The sequence below is a fragment of the Martes martes genome, assembly GCF_963455335.1.
Source record: "Martes martes genome assembly, chromosome: X".
In the NCBI taxonomy this organism is placed as follows: Eukaryota; Metazoa; Chordata; class Mammalia; order Carnivora; family Mustelidae; genus Martes; species Martes martes.
This window is the reverse complement of record NC_137897.1, coordinates 67,247,994-67,275,211: the sequence shown is the minus strand read 5'-3', so window position 1 is coordinate 67,275,211 and position 27,218 is coordinate 67,247,994. Positions and strand designations below refer to the sequence as shown.

The 27,218-nt window shown below is 34.7% G+C and overlaps 1 protein-coding gene across 5 annotated transcripts; it reads right to left on the bottom strand.

Moving 5' to 3' along the window:
* Positions 1 to 686: 686 nt before the first annotated feature.
* On the bottom strand, positions 687 to 25,834 carry ZNF711 (zinc finger protein 711). 5 transcript variants are annotated; one of them, XM_080795932.1, is made up of 12 exons: positions 25,682 to 25,834; positions 23,811 to 23,938; positions 22,617 to 22,873; positions 22,151 to 22,255; positions 15,449 to 16,009; positions 9,772 to 9,927; positions 8,745 to 8,882; positions 6,531 to 6,668; positions 5,768 to 5,845; positions 5,637 to 5,684; positions 3,871 to 4,014; positions 693 to 3,390 (listed from the first exon to the last, which is right to left on the bottom strand). In XM_080795932.1, exons 4-12 carry the CDS (start codon positions 22,227 to 22,229, stop codon positions 2,213 to 2,215), a joined length of 2,520 nt encoding a protein of 839 aa, XP_080652058.1. In that variant the 5' UTR covers positions 22,230 to 22,255; positions 22,617 to 22,873; positions 23,811 to 23,938; positions 25,682 to 25,834; the 3' UTR covers positions 693 to 2,212. The 5 variants fall into 5 exon arrangements, with proteins under 5 accessions (XP_080652061.1, XP_080652062.1, XP_080652058.1 ...); XM_080795935.1 differs by lacking the exons at positions 5,768 to 5,845; positions 6,531 to 6,668 and having other exon boundaries at positions 687 to 3,390; XM_080795933.1 differs by lacking the exons at positions 5,768 to 5,845; positions 22,617 to 22,873; positions 23,811 to 23,938.
* Between the last annotated feature and the right edge of the window lie 1,384 nt (positions 25,835 to 27,218).

The window sequence follows — 27,218 nt, the reverse complement described above, 5'->3', positions numbered from 1 at the left end:
CTAACACATTTTTAATCCTATGGTGGTAACACATGGGAGCTTACTAGAAATGCAGAATTGAGGGCCCCATCCCACACCCACTGAAACAAAAAAAAAAGTATTTTAATGAGATCAAAGCTTATAAAGCACTGGTCTAACATATAGTGGCTAAAAGATTTCTTCTTTTTCTGTTAGTGATCATTTAGGAATAACTAGCCCAATTGACAGTTTTAAGCAATAGGGCTATATATATATCTAGGTTCATGAATTCTATTGAACTTTGACTGATTTGAATATAGTCCGTTATTTTTATGCTCATTTGCAGAAATCTTTCCTAAACACTTGATTTAATGCTTTTCCTTTTGAATGTGTATTGGTCTATTTGGAACATAATTAGATTATTTTCTCAGGTTTGGGTTACTTAAGGAGGAAAGGAATTTCTAGTTTTCTCTATAATACTAAATCCCAAGTCTTAAAATGAGCACCTTTATAGTATTTCATCACGGTTTTAGCAGAAATATACATTTTTGAGGAATAATAATGCCATAGTCATCATAATTTTTTAAGTTTCTAGCTCATGTTGTTAATGCACAAAATCTACAAGACATTAAATTATGGACCAAATTACCTAAGAGCAGTTTTAGGAAGAAAATATTTTAATAAAGAGTGAACACTACAACAAACCTTAAATAAATTCATAAAACCTTGAAGTGCAATAAATGCTTTTTATTGTATGTGCATTTCAATGAGTAACATTTAGAAATAATAATCCCACATAACAATGACAATCTTATTTTACAACGTGTACATCATTTACAGCCACATAACACACTATTTTAAATTTTCCAAATTTAATATTCTGAAGTGAAGAAAGATAAAAAATTTATTCTCAAGGAACAGATTCTCATCTGGTGCAGAAACAGAAAGGTGAACGTTATTTCAAACACAAAGCCACAATATAGCATAAAGTAAAATTACATTTTAATTATGTTGAACAGCTGAGTGTAAACATGAAGCAACTATAACTTAAAAGTACACATCATATGCATTACATTTATGAACAAGATTTTCATTAAATTTCCCTAAACCAGCTTTTTATATTAAGCGCCATTTTGATTTGCAGCATGCTAACACAAAGCGTTGTTAAAAGGATGCATATTTTAAATTTATACACTGTAAACTGAATATCCACCTCCAAACTCTATTGGCAACACAGTGTTTTGTTAAATACTGCATATGTGCTGCCTTATGTTGAAAATGCATGTTAATAATATGGTATATAGATTTTAAAAATCAAAATTTTCAATAATGGCATAAAATTGCACCTTTAGACATTAAAGCAAGTAAGACTAAACCAACCCTACTTGCTGAGACTGACCTAAAAAGAAACTACTAAACATTGCTTTTTAAGAAAACTGTGTTCTCTCAATTTAATCTTTAGATCATTAAGAAATATAGTGCTAACTTTACTTGCAACACTACTGCTGCATCTGTTTTAGAAAGCCACATTTGACTCAAATATACTTTTGTCATATATGCCATACTGAAAAATCAACTTGAACATCAGAAAAAAGGGAACTTTATTCTCAGACTTCACCTTAAAGTTCAGCAAAGAATGCTGTATCTTAAACATCCTATCCTGTGATAAAATCTTAGCAGCTCTGAAATTCTTCTTAATAGCACTGAATTAATATAAGCTGTTTTTCAGTGACATTTCTTTTAATGAATACACAAAACTTTTGCCATTTCTGGAATTCAATTTTCAGATACCATAAAAAAGGATCAATGACTAAGTGACTGATGGATGACTGCATTTTATTGCCCCACCTCATTTCGAAAATCACATAAAAGTGAGACTTGCTTGCCACAGCAAAACATTGCTAAACTCAATTGATTATGATTTCTTCAGAAACATTTATCTCTAGTGTGATCAGCCAAATAAAGTCATTGTCTTTGCTTTCCCCTTCTGTAGTTTAATTGTACATATAATACTATTAAATAGACACAAGAGTTTTTCTGCAACCATTCTATGGTGCTTCTTAAATTCTTTAGGTAATTTTCAAAGGGCTATGAGATCCCCCATCAATTTAAATATTTCAAGATCTCTAATACAATGAATGTAAAGTTATGATTTACTATCAAGCTTTGGAACTACATGAAACAGTTCATGAAATTTTCCTCCCATGTAGCATATCATGTTCTTGAAATAGCTTCCTTCTTTATATTGATCTTATTACATAAGAGCCTCTTTGTGGTGCCTCATAATATGCTGATTTTTTTCTGATGGTCTTCGGAATCCCTTCTTGCAGAATTCACACCTGTGTGGGTAGTCTTTTGTATGTATTGATATCACATGTCGTTTAAAGCCAGATGCATCTGTAGTGCTATATTCACAATACTCACATTGATAAATCTTCCTTCCAGTGTGGGTCTTCATATGTTTTTTGAGCTCATTTTGTTGTCTGAACCCTCTCTTGCACCTTTTACACTTCAATGACTGATCCTTTGTGTGAACTGAAAGGATATGCCCACTAAGAATAAACGGATCTGATGTTTTAAAGTCACAGTGCCTACACTGATGAATCTTCCTACCCTTATGGATATCGCTATGCTTTTTGAGCTCGGAAGGACGATGGAAACCTTTTTCACAGACCTCACATTTGTGAGGAAAATCCTTAGTATGGACAGATATGATGTGCCGCTTAAGGTCACTTGAGTTGGTGCTCTTATGGTCACAATGAGGACACTGGTGTGTCTTATGTCCTTGAAACAAATCCAGATGGCGTTGAAGCTCCCTCTCATCACCAAATGCTTGAGGACAATGCTCACATTTATATGGTAAATTGCTACCATGCTTAGACTTAATGTGAGTTTTCAGATTTGACTGATCTGCACATCTGAAGACACAATACTGACACTGATATGGCTTCTCACCAGTATGGGTTCTCATATGTTTCTTGAGTTCAGAAGGATGTCGAAAGCCCTTCCCACACTCAACACAAACATGAGGAAAATTCTTGCTGTGAACAGCCAGTAAATGTCTGTTTAATAGTCCTTGTTCTGCAGTTTCATAGTCACAGTATTTGCACTTGTGCATCTTCGGCTCCTTGTCTCTTAATATAAGTTTATTTGAACTCAGTGGACTAGCCTCTCTGTATCTTCGTGTGTATTCTGTAAATTCATGGGTTTTGTCAACTTTGTTTATAAGCTTATGGCTTTCCAAGTGGTTATGGAAACTCACTTTCTTGTTAGTTGTAAAGTCACAATCTGTACACTGATATTTTTTTCTCATCAAATGATCAGGATGATTCTTCATGTGTCTTTTCAAGAATCCCCTGGATTTAAACTTTTTTGTGCAAATATGGCAAGGGTATACTGTCAGGGGCTGTCCATCAGGGCCTATTATAACAGCTACATTAAAAAAAAAAAGGAAGTTGTGACATTTGGCCAGATGTTTTAAAGGGTTTTACAATAAAGGTGCTAAAATTAGCTGGCATTCACAATGTGAGAGCTATACTAGTAGAATAAAATCTTGCAGGATAAAATGTACGTTAAAAGCAACTTATGATAAAATAGCTCACTAAAAAGTACTAAGCATCTTTGTACTATAGATTACTCACCTACCAACATTTTATATACATTTTGCAAACTAGAAATAGGCACCCTTTATTGTGAAACCAACCTGAAAATTCTCATTTGGGTAAAGAGCAAACAAACATAGTTTATATACCAGTCAAGTATTTAAAAAAAAAAAAACTATTTAAATCAAACACAGGTATATGGAAGTGGGTCTACACTATAAAAACTGACTCTATTTCCTTTGCTTATAAAAAAATGACTTCCATATTTCAAATCATGGCAATATTCATAGAAGAAGTAGTAGTATTTTACCTGTTTGCCACTGCCTCGTTTCTCCCCTTCTCCTCTTCTTGGCTTTTTGTTTAAGTACTTTATTTGTATTAATGCTATCACAAATTTGAAGGTACTGTGCTGTTGTACTACTTCTGCTTTCTAATGTTGAGTCCAAGGCATTTCCTGGAAAAAAGTTGATACACTATTAAATTACACAATATTTATACTTTTTGCTTTTGGTTAGATGAATTACTAGATATGACATGGCATTAAGTTGCCATTGTGGTGCTAAATTTCACAAAGTATATCCATATTCTTTCTTTTATACCCTTATACACATACACACACAAAAAAAATCTATAAACACGATAAATAAGATACCATGTTAAATTAATTTTAAAATATATTAATTTATTCATCCTAAAGCAATAAACTAATAAGGTGAATGTAACATGAGAGACTTTTATGGCCAAAACAAAATATTAGCATCATATCACTTTCTCACCAGTGAAGGCTGATGAAGTTAAAGAGACTTAGCAAAGAAATATGTATGTGTCAGTGAACCAATATGGTCATGGTGACAATGTGTAATATATAACAAACAATATATCTCTTGTATATATGCCTTAGGATAATTTAATTAATGTAAAAAGTATTAAGACTGATATTAAAAGACTAAGATAGATGTGGCAGGCAATTTGCCACACTTTCAGTGGCATCAGTGTATACAGAATAATTAGATCTCAATTCTCACAACTCTGTTTTGTCATGCAATTTAGTTTAAAAATGTAGACCCATGGGGCACCTGAGTGGCTCAGTCCATTAAGCATCTGACTCTTGATTTCAGCTCAGGTTAGGATCTCAGAGTTGTGAGATCAAGCCCCCCATCGAGCCCCACGCCAGGCTTTGCACTGAGTGCAGTCTGCTTGTCCCTCTCCCTCTGTTCCTCCCCCTGATCTCTCTCTCAAATAAACAAATAAACAAATAAATAAATATATATATATATATATATATATATATACTCTAAATTTAAATGTAGATGTCAGAGGAAATGATGAGAGGCATACATCACAGCCTATAAGCTAAATGGCTTTGCAGGTCTACATTTTTTTTAGATATTTATATATATATATCTAAAAAAAATGTAGACCTGCAAAGCCATTTAGCTTATAGGCTGTGATGTATGCCTCTCATCATTTCCTCTGACATCTACATTTAAATTTAGAGTCAAGTATCTCCTAAAGGTAGAAACAGAAGAGTCAGACATTTTATCATGAGAAAAAGTCTCTTTGCTTAAGAAACTAAAAAGAACTATCAACCATGGAATAACACTATATGGAGTATGTATTATAACGAAAAAGAAAAATGAAGCTGACACATAGGTTTTATTTAACAGTTATGTACATCTACTGGTTGCCACAGAAATTAAGAAAATAGTTCTGTCCCAAGGAAGACATTAACAAGGGTTTATATCATGGATAATTTTTACTTTTTTTTCAAAATAATTTCTGTTTTATAATTTTCTCCATAACAACCTTTTATGATTCATGTTGTAAGTTGCCCAACATTTTTATCTTGAGATAAATCTAAAACGAACTGTGTTCACAGAATAACACACATTACGTCTGTAAAAAAATCAATTGCCCCAAACAGCAAACTCCTATGTAATTAACTAGGTAAGATATGACCAGGCAAGTCAGAGTCTAACATATATGTCTTTACACAGAAACCAGTAACTGCTTATTTTCCAAGCAGTATATACAACTGGCTATTTAACTTACATCTCATATATAATGCTCTCTCACCTGATGCTTGACAATCTTCATATCTCCGGGACACTCTTCTTTCATCTCCTAAAAAAAAAAACTAATTAAAAACTTACATGCTGAGTATAATGATTACTAGTGGATCACATCTTAATCTACAAAAATCTTACTTTGACCACTGTTCCTTGGATTAAAAATTTTTTTTGTTGAGTTCTTCCTCTCCCATAGATTAGATATAATTTCACGCACTGAAAATAAGGGCTACTGTTAGCATCCTTGGAACTGTTAACATCCAGAACAATCTTACATTTTAAATAAAAATTGAGTAGATATTTCTGCAGAATACACTCAAAATTGAAGATGCTCAATAAACGACTGTTGAACGAATGAACCTTTGAAAAAACCAAGATAAGATAATGAATTGGAACACCAAAATTTTTCAAAGTAAAGATTACACCTGGACCTTCTTGTAAATTAAGTAGGAATGAGGTAAAATAGAAAAAAAAACTTGATAAATTAACCTTCCATTAGATACTTTGTAGAAGAGCATACCTGGATTTCTGTTTCTTTTCAAACCCCAAAAATCTTATTTGTGCTATTAAAACATGAAATAAGTTTTTGAAAAAAGGGAAGGATCAATTTTCAAAGGATATTCCTATTTTAGAAAAATAAAAACTTTTTATGGTACTCACTTATGCAGGTAGGATTTTAAATAAATCCTACTGAAAAACAATGCATTAAGCAAGGTTTATTCAAAATAACATAAGATATATGGTAGGAAAATCATGTAAAAGTACCTAGAGATTAATCAGTCCACAGCAAAACATTTTATATTAGTCAACTCACGGGGGGCATTAGCACAGCATATTTAATGACCTAAAGGCTGATCAAATAGATATGTACTTATCAGGTGAAAAAATACCAGTGTCCTACCATATGCCGCAGCCCAGACAACAGGGACAATTGTTTTATTAACATCAGAGTCCTCAAGCTGAGTCTCAGGGAGAGAAGTTCCTTCCTCTTCCCCTACAATGACTTCCATGTAAACTTCATCTGCTATTTCAGCGCAACCTAAATTTTAGAAATAATTGCTTGTTTATAACCCCAAATATTTAATAAATGGGTAAAAATTCCAAACAATTTAAATCTTTCAACTGTCAAGATTTCAGTTTGGTTAATTTAAAAATGACATTAGGCACTTTGGAGACTAGTGCCACTAGGAGACAATCATTTATCAAAACTTATTCTCCTCTTAGAACCTACCCTATGAAAAGGACTTTTAGGTTATATAAAACATGTGCGCTTGAAATATACTGATTGATTTTACAGTCCATTGGGCATTACAAATTTGTAAAAAAAAGGTTGCAGTCCATAATTCTGCCTGATTGTTCTTTGGAACTCAGAAAGCATTTCCCATAGAATCAATACTAGAAAGTGGTCCTTGCTACCCCACATTCTGTAACTTAAATGCAGTAGTGTACATGCAAAGAAGAGTAGTAAAAAATACTAGTAATTGAAAAAAAATTAAATAAAAATAATTAAAATCACATATATATGTAATATATATCCATACACACACACACACACGCGCACAATACATATATAAGCTGGTGCTCACGAATATGTGGACACCTTTTAAGAGGCAGGATTTTCAGAGACCCAACTGAGAAAAAAAAGCATTAAGTGAGACTCATTTTTAAAGAATATAGTATTGGTGTAAAAAAATTTAAACCTAGAGGGTCGTTTAGTGTATTTTATGTGATATAACCCACTTAGATTTAGGCTGTTAAGTAAAAAATTGGCTTGAATTTATGCTTTTCCTTTGACTCACACCCTGGGATCTTCTATTCACTAAGGAAGAAATGTGGGAAAAAATGTGGGGAAAAAGTATCCCTCTTCTCCCAAGTTTCCCTTCTTTCAACTGATGAGAAAGAGACACTGATTGAAGTTTGCCACATGCCTAAGGAATTCTGGCATCAGCTAACCTCAGCTTCAGTCTCCCACCTTCCATTGTGCCCCTTTACCAACCAATGAATAAAAAAAATAATAAAGAATTTAGAGGCCAATAGAAATTATTTTCCTCTTCGATCAAATCCTCTAGACTTACTTGTTCTTATATTTTCAACTGTGGTGTATTATTCATGTTTGGGATTGGAATTCAGCTTCCCATGGCTTCTAGGGAAGGAAATCTGAGGAGTGGAGATCAGAGTACAGTATAGGTAAAACTGAGTATCATCCAGGTAACGTACTAAAGTGGAGGTTTTTGCCCTTCTAGGGCAAAACAAAATAGTTTTTTTTTTTTTTTCTCAGCATGTCAAGAAGACAGAAGAAGCCTTAGGGAAGGACTGCATTCCTACACTGAGGTGAAAAGAAAGTAGGCAGAGAGTAACATGTCTTTGTAAGGAAATGGGCAGCATGGCGGGAAAGGAAATCTGAGGAGTTATTTTCACCCTATAGTACTCAGCCCCAAGAAACCTTAAACAGCAACTACTTGGAGAACATCAAAGGCATAATAAGTAAATATTCTGGCAGCTTCACCTATTTGGAAGAATACTTACTTATCTAATCCTTCAATGACAGAAGAACCACCAGTTAACCCTTCCATTGCTAAATCCAGAGAGAGACCAACAGTGTTCACTGCCATGTGGAAAGTACACTGGCAGTATTTAGGCAGATATGAATTGAAATCCTACATTCCTCACTTAATATTGAAATTATCTTGGGTTATTCAATATCCCTGAGCATTTTTTCCTTCCATAAAACAAAGATAATACCACCTACCTCAGAGACGAGTTGTGAGTTTTAACATGTATGCAACATATCCAATAACACACAAAACAGATTTCCAATAATTCCATATATATCTGTGGGGACTAATGAAGTCAGGAACCATATGTTATTTATCTCTGTATCCCTGGAATCTGAGACATAGTATTTCATGTTTGCTGATTTGAACAATACATGTATGCATGACTGGACAAAAGGACCATTTCCTTTTAAAATAATTACAGCAAAGGTCAGACTTATTTTATTGAACTTAGTTCCTATATAGTGCTTGTATTTCTGAGATTGCTTAATCTTTTTTTTAAAAAGAATTCATGATGGCTACTGACAAGTCACTACAGTGCCCTTGTACTGATATCTTACTAATATCATCTTCTTCTTGAGAAGAATCTTTAACTGCCATGTAAACCATCTTCTCCCGCTGCATTCGGCTCTGGTCAAGCACTCCAGCTACAGAATGTCCATTGGTGTACTCACTCTCTGTGACAATTTCTGTTCCACCTTAAAAATTAAATCACATATCAAAATAGAGAAGTATCATGGAATAATTTCCTAAATTAGTAAGAAGGATGTATAAGAAATATTTCCCTGGGTGCCTGGGTGGCTCAGTTGGTTAAAGTGCTTCGGCTCAGATCATGATCCTGGAGTCCTGGGATGGTGCCCGGCATCAGGCTACCCACTCAGCAGGGAGTCTGCTTCTCTCTCTGCCCCTCACCCCACACGTGCTCTCTCTTACTCTCTGTCTCTCTCTCCAATAAACACATAAAATCTTCAAAAAATTTTTTTAAAAAGGAGCATTTTCCTTTAGAAAAAAGTATTCCCCAAAATATTCCAATATAAATTTCCAAGTGTCAAGAGAATTTTCTAATAAATTACACTCTAAATTTCAGTAACCACTGAGAAATAAAAACAAATGTTAACACATTATACACATGCCAAGCACTATATAAGTCTTTAACATGTGTTTTGCCCATCTAATCCTCACAATAGCTCTATGAGGTAGTTACTGTCATTATGGCCATTTCATGGATGATGAAACTGAGACAGAAGGAGGTTAAGTAACTCACCAATAGCCACTCAGCTAAATTGCAGAACTAGGATTTCTAAGCAGCCTGCCTCTAGCATACCCATAAACACTCAATATAACTTTCCACTCTAAATCAAATCCTCTCCACTCATTTGTTTTTGTAGTTCCAACTGTAACAGTCTACTTATGCTGAAAGAATCCAAGAATGACATATTCTGCATTCCTTTTTATTCATATACAATTTTTAATATTCCATCCCCAAAGAAACCTATAAAAAATCTGCACTTTAAAGACAATTTTAGAATAGTTGCCAGAAAAGAATTAGTTTTAATTCCTATTATAGCAATAAATTAAGATTTGTACCTATTTCAACATCATCTTCAGCCTCAGCTTTAAATATATACACTTTTATTACTTCTGAACCAAATGCATCTTCTTTAACATCTTCTTGTGAACCATCACCTCCGATTTTTAATGGTGTGTTCCCCATATGCTCTAATTTTTCCCCAACATCATCCACTGTAAAATATAAAGAAGAAACTATTTTAGTCAAAAAGTACAATTGACATTTAGTGGATGTTAAGCATAAGTGAAACATGAATGTGTTAATCACCTATCCACTATATTCACTTAATGAATTATTGTGCAACTATTGAAAGTGATATGATTCATGAAAAAAACAATATATGAGATCAGATACATTACATGATCATAACCATATAAAAACTTATTTGGAAATTTTAATTTATATATGAAATACTTAATAACCATAGGGTTTTAATTAAAACAGTTTGGGAAATGATTAAATCATCTTCCATTATGTTCAACATTTTAAGTTAAATCTTAACACCCAGTCAATAAACAGAAAAAAATCAAAACACAAAATACATAGTACTCATAAAATAAGCTCACATAAACAACAATTTCTAAATAAAATAGCAATATTTCTAAAACAAATTAGCATATGAAATCTAGATTTAAATAAAAGGAAACAGAAAACAGCTGAATTATTTTATAAAAAAGGCTTTTTAGAAATTAAAAAAATAAAATCTTAATACTTTTGATTCCTGTTGAGTCAATGGAAGACAACTTCAAACCAGAAATTTTGTGTACTTCTATATTTACTAACATATGCTAGACTCCAAAATCATGTAGAAAGGTAAAGCAACAATATGAAAATATTACTTACATTTTAAGTATGCTTAAAATTTTGATTCTCTGCTCTACAGTCTTTAAGAATAACAGTTATTTTCACATGAATACTATGCACAAACTATGCAGTAAATATATATTAATAAACTTTGTTCTTTGACCACAAATATTAAGTAATACATTTCCCCAAATATTATATGTCTACCTTTTTTTATTTCAATGTTTGTACCTATAGAAACTGAAATGTAATCTGTATGGAAAATCTGCTCCTTCCTATTATGTATATCATAGCATCATATATGAAACATAAAATCCTAAAGCCTCTGCCTATATCTAAACCGTTACAGAACTGTTTAGAACAAGAATAAAGTGACATAAAAAAGTTAATTCAGTATTCTTAAAAAAATGAATTTCAAGAAGATCTAAATGGGTCAAAGACCAGATTTCCCTTACCTCAGTTTCAAATCTGATACCTACAAGCTCGAAAATATTCTTTTGGCCTTTCAAAATGGTGAAAGACACTAAGTTTCAGAAATTCTTTTTAACAATGCAAAGCTACTTTAACTTTGTGATAAAACAGAAATGATTCCATACTACTTAAGAGTTCAAATAGCCTGTCTGTGAAAGAAAGGACCCAAGTGATCAAAATAAATAGAATAAATATTTTCATTCCATAATAGCCCTTAATTCTAATACTATGTTTTTTTGGCAAAATTATTTTTGACAATGGGACAGATTAAAATGAAAGAATAAAAGATGATGAAGTATCTGATATTGAATTAGTAGCTTCTTTTAAAATATGTTAAATTAAAACAATGACATCACAGAAAAAAGAGGCAAGTTACGCTTCCAGAAAATGCTTTCTCATTCTTGAAAATAAAGACATAGGCTATGCAAAAACCTCAGAAAGTGTCCAAAATATTAATTTCTTAACTTGGAATAACTAACAGTAAATTAATAGAATACTGAAAATACTTTCATTTGATATTAGTTTAAAGTGATCATAGTTCCTTCTGCAAAAACTGAATTAAAACGATAATTCACAAAATTTAAGCTCATGAAATAAAATACAGTTTGTGGTCACTTCTCCATAGCTTTGTACCATAGCTTTTACTTTAAGTACTGAAATAACTGTTGTTATTCTGGTTCCATTTATACCATGCCTTAAGGTCCATAGCTTAATGTATCCATTATTTTCTACTTAAATTCCTCAGAATGAACAATTTTGAAATATACGGAGTAACCAAACTTGTTCTGTATTTTAAGTTCATAAAAGATGATAAAGTTATTAAGGATGCTCGTGTGCAGTTTTAAAAGATAAACCATGAACTTAACCAAGATATATTCTATATTTTTTGTTATAGAAAGTAACAAAGTTAACAAAGACTTAATAGACAATGGAGTGATTTTAGAAAAGGATCCTCAAAGATCTTCTTAATGCAAATAATACTGAAAATACCCCAAACCAAGGCTTAACCTTTTTGCTTGTTGTAAGGCTTGCTATATCCAAGTCCCACAGCGCTGTTTCTTAACCCACAAGACGTTCCAGACAGTAATAGCAGGTAATATTATACACATCACAGAATTCTACTGGTGCTAAATGTAACATAAAACAGTAAGATGCATTGTTGGCAAGTTTGCTAATGTTCGATATTCTTTTATATATCTCAACAGCACAATTGATTAAAAATTCAATATTCCTTTTAAAAGCTGAGTAGGCTTTTTAACTGTACCCCTTTTGTGTTACATCTACCAAACATATCTGGTAGATATGTTATTATCAATATAGAGTATATTAATACTCTATTATTATAATAACCACAGAGATCGGGTCAGACAACATGTAAAGGATCTATACTTCATAGCACTGAAACAACCAAAAGTTAGTAACATTTAGATTACAAAGGTGTTCTATTCCCAGGTGTAAGCCCAAGATATTTTAAAACATATGTCTGCATCATATCATGTACATGGATCTTCATAGCAGCATTATTCATAACAGCCCAAAAGTAGGAACAACCTAAATGTCCATCAACCAATGAATGGATAAATAAAATGTATACCCTTATAATGAAATATTAGTAACAAAAAGAAATGAAGTACTGACACATAACACATGCTACAATATGGATGATCCTTGAAGGCATTATGCTAAGTGAAAGAAGTCAGACATAAAGGGCCACAAATTACATGATACTGTTTATATGAAATGTTGAGAATAGGCAAATCTATAGAAACAGAAATTGGATTAGTGATGGCCAGGGGAGGGGGAGTGGTAGGTGGAGGGGGGTGGGTCCAGGGTGACTACTAAAGGGCATGGGGTTTCTTTTTGGAGTGAGGAAAAAAATTCCAAAACTGTGGTGATGGTTATACAATGCTATGAATATATTAAAACCACCGTGTGCCTTAAATGGTGAATTTTATGACATGTGAACTGTGTCTCAACAAAGTCATTATATTAAAAAAATACAAAGTTTTTAACTTTGCTGTTTTTAGCCTTGAAATCGGTGAGGTTTGATGGGATTTCCCATGATGACCCTACCAACAAATTTTGCTTTATACAAAATTATGTTCCTGAAAGAAATATAAACAAATTTTATAGGTAAAAAACAATTGAATGCTTTATATTGGTTCATTATCTAATGGAACATCCCTCTTCCAGTGCAGCTCTTATAAAGGAAATCATCACCCATAAATGTTTTATGGATGTTAGGTATTTTTAAAGAAGAGCACACCTAAGATAATTTTAGAATTATACAGTTGTTCTATATTAATTTTCAAGTTACTTAAGCACAAGTGGGAAACCCTAAACATTTGCTAAGACAGAGAATTTGTGACATTTGGCCTGAAAGGGGAAAAAGCTCAAATGCTCCTCAGATATGAAAGAAGACAAATTCCCTACTTGTAAAATTCAGCTACTGAAAAGATTTCCTTATGGGAATATTTAGGGATTCAGGAACAAGACAAAGGTCTGTTTTAATTCCTCTACTTTATCTCTTAGATATTTTGAAAATCTCTATCTTGGAAAAAAAAAACAACAGAAAAGAGGACTTTTAAAATTAGCACTGAGGCCTTTATGGCAATTTATTCTCATAACTCCTGTAAGATTCAATGGCCAAGAGAAACCAAGAGGTAAAGAAAATGAAATGAAAATTATGAAGGAAGAGAGGGAAAAGCTAAATCAAAAGAGAATAAAATAAAATAAATGAAAATTGTAATGAGTAAGTAGCTCCAATTTGAGTATAACCATTATAAAAACAGTCAAGGATCTGTGTGGTGAGAAAATGGGTGATACAAAAAAAAATTTAATTTTTGCATATTCCATTTTCTACAGTAAAAAACTGCTTAGGTTTTAAATGGATTTAAAAAAATCATTGCTGTTTCTTTACTAATGATTAAGGGGATAATTAATTCTCAGTCTAAATTTCCCCTAGAATGGTCCCACAGCAGTCCCAGCATTATTCAAGCAATACAATTTTCTTTATAATCTTCAGTTTACTCCTATTAAAGTAGGACAAAAATCCTTTGCATTTAACATATATGGCAATATAAAGATAAACAGTGTAAATTAAAATATTCTAGAAACTCTTAAAAATCTTCTGCAGAATCAAATCATGGCAGATATGTTAAGGTCTGACAATTCACAAAACATATGATGTCTAAATTTTAAACTACTCTAATATCAAAGAGTTTGATCTGACAAGTACTTTTTTAAAGGCATAATATTATTTTGATACAGAACGGCTGCCAACTTTTGTCACACCATTTTATATGATCATAACCATAGTTTTTTTTTAATGTCAGGCTAAGATGTAAATATGAATTGCTTTAGTAATGGACATCAATTTAAAAAGAGGTAATAACATTTGCAGACAGTATTTTAGTGGCATAACTTATTCCCTTAGAAACAATGTAAATATTCACCCTGAAAAGTGGTTATAGAGGGAAAAAGTTAACATGCTAGACTTCAGAATCATATTTACAAATTAAATAAATCCAACTGGTTTTTAGTTTTAAATTCACTGATACACCTATAACATACAATCACTTTATAAACACATACACATAACTCTATCTGTTGATGTACTTCCCAATCAATCTTTTTTTATTTTAAAAAGAGAAGCACAAAAATCCACCATGGAAAAGTGAAGTTTTATCTAATCTTTATTACTTCCAGCATGATCCCTTCAAATTTTTAAAGAATAGACCCACTTCTTCCTCACGCTCCTTCAATAACTCATCATGAGATTTTTATTATTGTTGCTGTTCAGGCAAACCCACCACTTAAAATGAGAACAAGATATTTCTATCTTCCTCCAGATAGAATGTCTTACAGACATCGTAAAGCAATCTGAAATAAACACAGTAAAGTATTTTTTGCTTAGAATATACACATGCACATTTAGACAAACAAAATGAACACAGGGAGAATTGCAGAACACAGAGTTTAAGATCTCCTTTTCAAGTATTTAATAAAAAATTAATTACACATTTCTTAATATATTATGCTTAAATTCCTAAGCAAAACTGAACTGACAACTCCAGTACCTGCTACAATAAAAGGAAAGCAGTGGCTACATAAACTTCCCACTTTGAAATATATATATTTACCATTAAAAATTTTATCAGTTAATGTTCTTATTGAACCTTCCTTTCTGCTCTAAGATATTAATTACATTATTTTGCTTAATTCTGGATATGTACTTTCAATGAGTAAATTAAAAATATGAGCAAGTTCAAAAAAGCATCCCAACAATACAGCTTTGGAAAAAATTATTTTTCAAAAAGATTATCCCCATGATTTTTATTAGATTCCCCATCCCAGAAAGCCTTCCCAGATTATATATAAATCAATCTCCCAAGTAATTCTGTCTTTTATTTCACTTACAAGATATCATTAAGTAGTCTTCAGAAGTGCTCTTGACATCATCATCATCATCATCATCATCATCATCATCATCTTCGGTTTTAATAGTAACTGAAGAACCAGGAACACCACCAGCTGCTTGAATCACAGTTTCTGTATCCGAATTAGTTACAAGAACCTCCTCTGATACCATTGTGGGAGAGTCAACTCCTGAAACACAATCTTGGACCACATGTTCTAAGTGTCCATCAGGACCAGTAACAAGGTCAGCCACAAAAACCTGCTCAGGTACTCTAACAGTTTCTGTAATTAGCTCAGAAGTCAAGATATGATCACTATCATCTTCCTCTAAATCTTCTTCAATAGCAACATCAGCTTCAAGTACAGCTTCAGGAACAATTACACCTTCTGTTACTACATCAGTCTCAGTGATGATATCAGGCCCATGGACAACTTCAGCTGCAAGGCCATGATCAAGGGTTATCCCATCATCTGTGACAACATCAGAAACTAATACAGCCTCAGGAACTGAAACAACAATATGGTCTCCATCGATATGTGCAGTACCAGCCATTCCAGCCACTATAATACAAACAATTATCCAAAAAAAGTAAAGTTATTTTATTAATTAAAAGTACCATATTTAATGTATGAGATGATACAAAACATTTTAAAAATAGGAAATCGTTCTGGCCAAACTATCATTAAAAAAAAAAAAAAAAACCACTGACAAATTAACTGCACTAAAAACCATCACCAGCGGCATCTGGCTGGCTTATAGTCGGTAGAATACATGACTCTTGGAACCAGAGTTGTGAGTTCAAGCCCCACATTGGGCATAGAGCTTACATAAAAGTGAAAAACAAACAAACAAAATAGCACCAACCAGGCACTGGGGTGAAGGTAGGTGAAAACAATGTCAGTAAAATCTAAATTACGACCTTAAAAATAATGCACTTTATTTTCAAGTAAAACATGAAAGCCACATGAGATATCATTATATTAGAACAGCTAAAATTTAAAAAAAAAAGAATAATATCACCACAGGTTGGTGAGGATACAAAGAAACGGTCTGTCATACATCGCTGGTAGAAATGTAAAATGGTAGCAGCAACTCTGGAAAATGTATGCCAGTTTCCTACAAAATTAAACATGTATTTACCATACAACCCAGCAATAACACTCCAGGGCATTTTTCCCAGAGATATTAAAACATATGTTTACACAGAAAACTGTAGATGAAAATTCATAACAGGGGCGCCTGGGTGGCTCAGTCATTAAGCGTTTGCCTTCAGCTGAGGTCATGATCCCAGGGTCCTGGGATCGAGCCCCGCATCGGGCTACCTGCTGGGCGGGAAGCCTCCTTCTCCCTCTCCCACTCCCCCTTCTTGTGTTCCCTCTCTCGCTGTGTCTCTCTCTGTCAAATAAATAAATAAAATCTTTTAAAAAATTCATAAGAGACTATAGTAGCTATTACACATAATAGCAAAAAATTGAAAATAACCCAAATGTACTCCCAGTAGATAAATAGTTGGTAAAACCAACTCTGGCACATCTTTACCACGGAATACTACTCAGCAATAAAAAGGGGATAGACTATCCATACATTCAACACCTGAATGAATCTCCAGAATTGATATTGTACTACAGTTATATAAGATGTCACCACTGGAAGAAGAGGAGTACAGGCTACACAGGACACTATATATTATTTTTTCTACTTCCTGTGAGTCTTGTATTTCAAAAAACTAAAATTAAAATAAAAAGGACACACAAACATAAATGGGTACTAATATGTTTAAGTTAGTAAAATAGGACAAGGTGGCTATATTATAAAATATGCATTATAAACATAAAAGTCTCTAAACTTCCTTATAAAAATTGTTATATTCAAAAGAGGAAGGAATCTTTTAACACCTGATTTTGGGGGGAAAATTCCAACTCATTTTAGATAAAGATTTGGTTTTATATAATTAATACACAGGGACTCTAAATTGCACTAAATTCTAAACTAGTAAATTTGCAGGAACAAAGTTTAAACAACATTTTTCTTGAGTAGCATGGTAAACACCAACTCCTACCCCCTTTACAAACGTAAAAGTGTAAAATCCCTTCATGAGGAACTCTTAAATCCTGCCTCACTGAAGTGTACAGGAAACAAGTTAATAGAGTTTATGGACCAAGTTATAACAAAATTATCTACATTAAATAATCTAATACAAAGCCTTCTTCACATAAAGTCATACCTGAAAGAGTGCCATCTGCTATCCAGTGTTCATTATTATTAACCAATGCATTATGGAAGTTAGTTAACAAGTCAGGATGGAGACCAGTGGACATTATTAATACTCTTACCCAACAAAAGATAAGGTGAGAGGGGAAAGCTACCTTTCAGAATTACCTTCCTTTCAATCCCTCTGCATTATTCAGTATTCTCAAACTCTTGCCTAAACCACCATATTATCCCAAAAGGACATAGCCTCAATCTTGGAAATCTGGTAGACAAAGAGAGTATGTATAAAACAAGTACTTCCTATTTACTTGTTTCTCCACCAGCCATTTTGGTGAAGTTTCAAATTCAGCATTCAACCAGATTAGGAATGTGGTTTTTAGCAAGGAAAAATTAAATGCTAAACCTATAAAATTCACAGTATTGGAATTTATGTATATAAAAAATTAAATTAATATTTTATAAAATCCTTCCACAGGTCAGACTTAAAATATGGAAAATTATGGAGGTTAGTGTGGTTCCTGAGAATAGACACTAGGTAATGATGGAAGTAGAGAATAATGCTTAGTGCTGGCCTGGGTTCAGATGAACCCAGCTGGGAAGATTCTAGCCTCTACTCTAGTAGGAACTTGCCCATCAGAATAAATCAGATCTAAGCTAAAATAAATCCAAATATGCTTGTTTATACTGAACTAAATAATATCAGGGATCCTAGATAAGGAATTGACAAGTTCCCCACAGGGTGCTGGCAGATTACTCAGGACAAGATCCAAGATATTTCCTATTAAATTTGCTTTTTCCTCTTAGCAGCTCATCTGCTAGATCCCAATGAATTTCTAAATAAAGTCAGGTATTTAACTACACACTAGCTATATGAACCAATGACTATGAACCAAGCAACCTGCTAATTTATTTACATGTATTATCTGTGTTATTATCTCCTTTTTAAATATGAAGGAACTATAAAAAGTATGAAGGAATTATGGTTTAAAGAAGTTAAATAAACTTGCTCAAGGTTCAAGCTGAGGGCTGAACTTACTGTTTAACTCTAGACTTAATTCTACCTGCCAAAAGGAGAACAGAATTTACTTACCATAAAGACTGTTTTGTTTTGTTTTGTTTTAAGAGATTTATAGGGTTAACCTCACTATTAAAGGAATAGTTTGAGAGAGGAAAGAGTAAAAAAATCTGGGGCACCTGGGTAGCTCAGTTAAGCATCCAGCTCTTGATTTGGGTTTAGGTCATGATCTCAGGGTTGTGAGACTGAGCTCCACATTGGGCTCTACGCTGGGCATGGATCCTGCTTAAGAGTCTCTCTCTCGTTCTCCCTCTCCCCATCCCTACTTGTGCATGCATTCTCTCTCTCTCTTTAAAAAAATGAGTAAAAAGATCTATCACACAGTCATTCAATTAAATTTTAAAACATTTAATAAGCAGCATTAAGTGGCATTAACTATTTATGTCACTAGGTGACAAATTATAAATGGTAAGAAATCATTATTTAAAAAGTGTGAAAGAAATTGTATAACCAAACAACAGGAAGAAATAAGTCATCATTTCAAGCATTTCCCATTTTACTAAAGTTATTTCATTTAAATGTAAATACCTGGAATTTCACCAGAGGTATAGGATAAAATTTGGTATTTGTTGGGTCTATCTTGGGCCACTATCTAAGGTTGTTTTGCTATATAAGTCACAGAGCAACACAGAGTTTTTGCATCAATAAAATCTTAACTAGTAAATTCAGAGGCACAGATTCCAAGGACAACTATTATACTGAGACACAAGCAAAGTTATTACACAAATCACGTAAATTTTTTAAATCCCAGGGGCAACAGGGTGGCTCAGTTGGTTAAGCTCTGGCTTTGACTCAGGTCATGATCCCAGAGTCCTGGGATCCAGCCTGGGCGGGGCTCCCTGCTGAGCAGGAGTCTGCTTCTCCCTCTCTCTCTGCCCCTCCCCCTGTTCATGCTCACTCTCTCACACTCTCTCTCAAATAAATAAAATTTAAAAAAAAAATTTAAATCTCAAATATCCTTCAAAAGAAACTGGTCTAATGAGTTTCTGAATTAAATTACTATTTCATATCCTTAATATAGTAGCGATCCTATCCCCACCAAGAACATTATAGAATTAAAAGATCCTGTGATACATAGTCTCATTACACAGTATCCTTACTTGACTAGCTCTACCTGTGTATGCCAAAGTGTTTCACAAACATCATTAATTTATGGGACTGCAAATATCTAAGTTTTGATATTGGCAGAAATTTAAAGAGAAGCTGATACAGGCTACAATACTGATAAAACTTAAAAGGCCACATAGGGTATGGTTCCACTTATATATAGGTAAATCCATAGACAGAAATATTAGTGCTTGCCTAAGTCTGGAGCAGGGTTGGGGGTGACTGCTAATGAGTATTAGGTTTTATTTTTCCAATGACAAAATGTTCTATAATTAGGTAGCAGTGATGTTTGCACAACTCTGTGAATATACTAAAACCATTGAATTCTATTCTTTAAAATGGGTGAACTGCATGTTATATGAATTATCTCAATAAAAAAATAAAATAAGAAAAAAAAGAATGTACATAATGTATTTCAATATGCATGTTCTACTTCCCTAGCAACTAAAAGGAAGTATTAGACATAATAAAGGATTGATTAAACCTTAAGACACCAAGGAGGAACAATGAAAAAGGTAAGAGAAGACCAAATAAATATTCACCAGCACTAAATTGATAGATTTTTTTTCAATCTTAGAAAGGTGTCAGGATTTACTTGTTAACAGGCAACTTCTTCAGGAGTGAAGGGGGTCTGACACTTCTCCAAATGCTACAGGGTAGGTTAAATGTTGTATCATATGGAGAAAATGCTGTATTTCTTCCATTTCTAAGATATTTTTATTTTATTTTATTTTTTTAATAGATTTTATTTATTAATTTGAGAGAGAGAAAGAGAGCACAAGCAGAGGGAGCAGCAGGAGAGGGAGAAGGAGGCTCCCTGCTAAGCAGGGAATCTGATGCAGGGCTCTATCTCGGACTCTGGGATCATGACCTGAGCCAAAGGCAAACACTTTAACCAGCTGGGCCACCCAAGTACCCTCTAAGATATTTTTAAAAGGCAAAAAAATTAAAGGTGACATTTCAACCAACACTTACTTACTATTCTGAAGTTCAAGTGTTCCAGTATTTTAAAAACTATTTCTAGCGAGGAATTCACAAAATTCTTTGTGAAATCTTTACTCTTCAGTTCTTTGTTCTGCTTCTAGAATTTATTCCCATACTTTTTCCATCCAAGATCACTTCTAAGTCATCCATAATCAACACAATTGACTTCTGACTCATTTAGCAAAATGAATCAATGATTGTTTTCTATTTCATCAATTCACTACACAGTCATCTCGATCTCCCACCACATTCAATCTTGATCTATGCACCACATCTTTATTCATCAGACAAAAGTGTCAAGGAATCATAGAACTGGAGAGGACCTTAAATGTTATCTAGTCCAATCCCCTCACAAAAGTGAGTTAAGTAATTTGCCCAAGTTTACACAGATAGCTAACAGGACTGCCAAGACCAGAATCCAGTTCTTCTGACTCTCAATACTGTAGGCCTTACATGGGATAAAATAACATATTCACATTAATGTGAAAACTTGGTAGCATTTTCTTAACTGAGAAAAGCATTATTAGTTGTAATCTCCCATCCCAATATCATCTTTGATAATTCCATAATACCTTGTTTTCTCTTTACTTTTTATCCCAATTTACTATTTGTCTTTTCTACTCTCACTCCACTTTTCTTTAATTCTTACCACACTATCCCTGCCTCTTATACTTCAGATGCTTCAATCTCTTCTATAATTCAGACTGACCCTGCCCCGATTCAGTTTTTTTGTTGACTGTGATAGTCTTAACATTCATCCAAATAACTACTGTTAAGAGTCTACTGAAAAACTTGGCCACAAAAGTAGGGAATCTCTTCTTTTTTTTTTTAAAGGAAAAATGTAATGTTATTAGAAACAACTTTCTGAGGATATTGCATCAGAATATAATTAATCACATAATGCATGATTTTCCTATATCTCACTATATAAACACCTAACTTCTCTGTAATGACTGAAGTAGTTCCTTTTCCAGTTTTAGCAGCAATACAATTTAAAATGAACTTTAGAAAGTCAATTTAATAATTCCTACATTTGAGAACTGATGTTTTTATTTATGTAAACTGAGTTTTTTTCATTTTCAGTGTCACATTACCACTATATTCTAAGTTTCCTTACTTCACCCTTCTCACAAAATTTTAAGAATGATTTTAAGAAGACTATGGACACATAGTTTACTTTAAGAAAATGAGCCCTACAAATGAATTTTCCTAGCAAAAGAACAACTTTTCTTAAACATCCCCTTCTTCAATATAGTTTTGATATTTAGTATGCTACGACTCTTAAAAAAGAAAGAAAAAAAATACAACAAAGAAAATGCTTTACCAAAATCCTGCATAATCATGGTATGGGCCATTCTACAGTCTGATGTGTGCAATCCAAGACTTCCACCACCTGAATCCATATTTAGCAAAGTTCATTCACAAATCTCTGTAAAAGAAATGGTTTTAAAAATAGTTTAAATACATTTAGGCCAAAGTATGTTGTTCTGAGAAAAATGCAATGGATAATATGCCTCAGAACCAGGTGTGCAAATCTTATTACAAAGGAAAATAAAAACCATGATTAGATACTTTATGTGACAAGCATAAGTAAAAGAAGGGCTAAGTGAAAGGAAACAAATCAAAGATAATGGAGAATTAGGCACAGTAAGGGTGACAAGCCACAGGGGAAGTGATAGAAGCAAGCAAAAGAACAAAACAGTAGCACTGACGCTCCAGTTAAAATGTAGGTTATAAAAGAAGAAAAAGAACAAGATGACAACAGACAATATGGGATATGTATACATTACTAGAGGACTCAGATGTCTAGTATTAGTGAATTTCATCCAGTGGCTCTCATCCATTTCTTCCAGACCCAGCTCAGCCCTGCAGCGGAGCTCTGCAGATAAACTTGTGTTTCACCTCTGGCTCCCGGGGTTCTACTTATAATGTAAAATGTTCTATCCCAGTTTCCCTGGAGTTCTTTGAGCCAGTAAGGACTTCTGGCCTCACTCTACTACATTCTCTTGTCTCATAGTTTTGAGGACTCATGAAACATGACTGCTTCCTAAATATGGTAGAGATAAGATCAATCACATACAAACATTTAGCAAACTGTTCCTTTCAGAATATCATTTACTTATAATCATACAACTGATTTTTTTCCCTTAATCATTAATAAAGTCACTCTAGCTTCAAGCTAGTTTTGAAAGCAAGAATTCTATTTCATTTCAAGTGATGTATCCTATATTTAAGATCACCAGACAGTATGGAACCTAAAGTCAAATGCTGTCACTAAGTATATTTCTTAAAATTATATATGTGCATTTCCCCTTCAAACATAAAATTCTAAGTATATCAACTAAAAAACTGTCAATTTTATAAAGTGTTTGTCTCATTTTTATTTAGGAGTGTTGAATAAACTGGACTATATTGCACAAAAGATGAGGTTATATCGTTAAACTTTTAGAAAGCTGCCATGTAAAGCAACTTAATCTATCCTTAAGTAAGATCACAAAGATTTTGTTTCCTTGCCTTAAAGTTCTGTAAGTGTACAGAAGGCAGGAGAATATAACATTTTAATCATGTATATAAAAATCCTTACAGCAGTAGGTGTTCTTTCTGTTTATCGAATGTTTCAACAAAATTACTTTATGTATTAACAAAATTACAAAGTTTTAGAAATTCTTGGCTATATTTTGTCTTCTTTTTCCTTTTTTTTCAAATACCACATTGTTTCCTGCCTCCAAAATGAAGCCATCAGAGGCCAGGAGAGTTCATGATAAACTATCTAGAGTTCATGATAAACTACCCCAATGTCCACAGAGATAAATCAAAATGCCATAAGGACTTATTTTTAACATTTAAAACAGTGTACTATTTCAACTTTAATTAGAATAATTGCTTTCTTTATCACATAACTAATAGAACAATTACAAATGCCTGAAAATGTTCTAAACACTTACTTTTAATTATTAAATAAGATAAAACAATTTGTTAATCACCTTAATATGACTGTCTCGAAGAGACTGTAGATTTTCTTACATATTGTAAAATAAAATCTGCAGCAATTTGTTTTTGTTATTTTTCCTTCTGACTTATGTTATTTTCTTTGGAAAAACGTTCTCTTTACCTATTGTAAAAATACATTCGTAATTAGACATTTGAAAACATTTTAAACCAAATCTCTTATACAACTTGGGAATTTTCTTTACACTTTAGCATGCAGGGTGAGGATGAGAAGGGCTCAAATGCTCAAATCTGTTCATCTAAAAAGCATCAGAATGGATTCTGACAGAAACAACTACCTACTACGATATAAGCAACATTACTACACTCAGAATTCAACCACTTCATTACATCAAATCTTCTCTAAAGCACATTTAAAAATCACTAGCAACACCTTATTTCGGAAAGTGAAAGAGAATCAACCAAGGGCAAGCCTTCTCCTTGCCAAATGGATAGAGAAAAATCTGCACTAGCGCTCAATTAAGTGTAAAATTTTTAACACATAGTGCAACTACTGCAGGAAGTATCACACTGTATGAATACCCAATAAATAAATTGGAGCACGTTTTCCCATATAGGAAGTTTAAAATAAGATCAATAATAAAGGTATGAGAACAGCATTGTGTTAAGTATTCAATAGCCAATAGATAGCTGGGCTCCTCAGTATTCCCAAGAGTATCTCACATCCTTATTGAATGGAGGTAACCGCTAAGTATGCTTCAAGTAAACATCTTCCTATCAGTGTACGGGGAGAAGAAATCACAAAACAAACAACCACCAAAAGAAAAAAAAAAAAAAAAACATTTTACTCTCATCCGTCTCCTCCAAACAGCTCATTCCAGACCTAGCTTCTTGATGATGTAAACAGGGTGAGAGGGGAAGAGAAATCTTAAGGCAGCAGAGCAAGAGAATGCGAAAGTAGTATTTGCGGAGACAGCAGACAAAGGAGCTCTGGCAAGTAGCAGTATTGCAGCTTTGGACGCAACCCGCTTCCCGCATAAGTCTCCCTTTCCCACGACCATGCCAAGTTTCAGTCATTTAGGGCAGAACGCACACACGTGCCCTCTTCTATATTCCCCATATGACTGGATCTTAAACCGAACCAGAGAACCTTCTCCGTGGAAAGGCAGAAAGCGAAGAAAGAAGAATACCCTTTCCCCTCCTCCCTCCTCTCACTTGGTGCAGCGGTTGCCACCGCTGCTACCCACGCCGTGCTGCCCAACCCCTCATCCTCCTCGCGCTCTCTCGGCCCCGCTACACGGGAGACGGCTGGGAACCAAAATGGTGGTGTTTCAGTGGAGGCGACAACTGCCGCACACACCCGCCCTCCCCCCAGGCTCTGCCTGCTCCCTACCCCCTAATATGCCCGATTCGGTGCCACCTCCTTGCAAAGGCCAGCATCCCTCACGCATTCCAAGGTTACCATAAACAGCAGGCGGGGTGGGGGACAGAGAAACGGGAGGGGGCGCCAATGAAAGGAATACTGGGGGGTGTCGCCGAGAGAAAATGCCAGGGGGATGCCGCATTCTTCAATTCACCGTTTTGTTTTCCGCCATTTTCCCGTCACCCTAAACCACCGACGGTCTCAACGACGGCTCTTGCCTCTAGGGGTTCTGGCCTAGAGGAAGGAGAGGTGGCCTGTAGGGGGAAACACTCCACTTCCCTCCATTCCTCCAGTCGCCAGCTGCGGCTGAGAGGAAAAACTGCCAGACCGAGGGGGAGGCAAAGCTGAGGGACTAGACGCCACTTCCATTGTTCCCTTCGCCCCACACTACAGGCTGGGTGTGAGCCTCTCCTCCTCTCCCACGGGCGACACGGAGCGCCGCGGACCCAGGTCCCTCGACTTTCTCTTCAGGCGTCTCCTTACCTGCTGCCACCACTGCCGCCGCCGCCGCCACCGGTAGGATTCTGACCGCGCTCCAGATTTCTGCAGGGGTCGGCAGCTGTGGATCTGTAAGGTCCTCACATTCGGGTTTCCGAGGTTCCGCAGCCCGAGCCAATCACAAGCTACTCTGCGTCTGGGAGGCGCGCCGCCTTGTCCTTCTTTATATCGCTGCCGACATGCTGAGGTTGCATTACGTCACGCTGCCCTTGCTGCAGGGTAGGGGGCCGAAGAGAGAGCGCGCGCGCGCGCGCTCGGGAGCTCGAGAAGCCCGCGCTGGGTTTGTGCGGGGAGACGCAGCGGACTTGCAGGGGGTGGTGGGTGGTGGGTAGTGGATGGCGGGGGAGGGTGCAGCGCACGCGAGTCCAAGTAAAGAAGCTTTGGATCTTGGGGCGCCCCTGAGGAGTTTCCGTGGGAAGATTTTCTGTTTTCCAGGTTTCCCAAGGGAGAGGGGGAGGGGGGGAGGAAAAAATCAATGACTAAATGGCAATTCACTGAACCTCTAATACATGTTGGAAGACATTTAAAAAAGCAAAAACAAAACAAAACAAAACAAACAAACAACAACAACAACAAAAAACCGGCCCTACTCTCGAGGATTTGACCAATTAGGCCGTCCAGAGTGGTAAGAGGTATGTCTCCCTACCAAAAACCCTGTGTGTGTTTTGCAGTTTCCTTCCCTCCCTGCTTGAAATTCCCTTTATATTTCATAAAGGTAGACAATTCGATGAAGAAAGTAAAGAAGAATGAAAAAAGGCATGGAAGGGAGAGGTGGGCAAGGGACCTAAAGGAAACGAACACGAAATATCTCTTCAGTGTGTCACTTTCAGCTTGCGTCTGCACAAAATGGGAGAACACTGAGAAATTCAGTGGTGATGGGTAGGAAGAGAGAGATAAGATGTGACTAAAAGGCTGTATTTGCAAAAGGCTTTATAGTCTGAAAATTTAGCTTTAGTACTGTAAGCATTTGGACTGAAGAGCAGTGTTAAATCAGGGAAAGAATACTATCCTAAAAAATAAATGAAGGTGACTCATTACCTTTGCCTAAATAATTGGAATATTTTACAAGTAAAACCTATCACTTTTCTTAATTAGCTAATTTCTCCAGTTCCCTATGACCTAATATACCACTAAAGGATTCGACAAAATTAGAGGAGACATGATGTGAAAGCCCTAGGCACAGTCCCTGGCTCATAGCAGACCAGGAGTCAGTGACTTTCTCTGTACAGGACCAGGTAGTAAATATTTTAGGCTTTGAGGGCTCTAGGGTCTCTGAAACAAATATTCAAGTCTGCAGTTGTAGCCCCAAACAGCCAAAGACTGCTTGTACACATAGTATGTACACAAATGAGCATGGGTGTGTTCCAGTAGAACTTTTATTTGTGGACACTGACATTTGAACTTTATATCATTTTAATGTGTCATGAAAATTATTTTTCTTTCAATTATTTTCCACTATTAAAAATGTCAAAACTATTTTTAGTCACAGGCCATTAAAAATATAGGCAGTGCTCCAGATTTG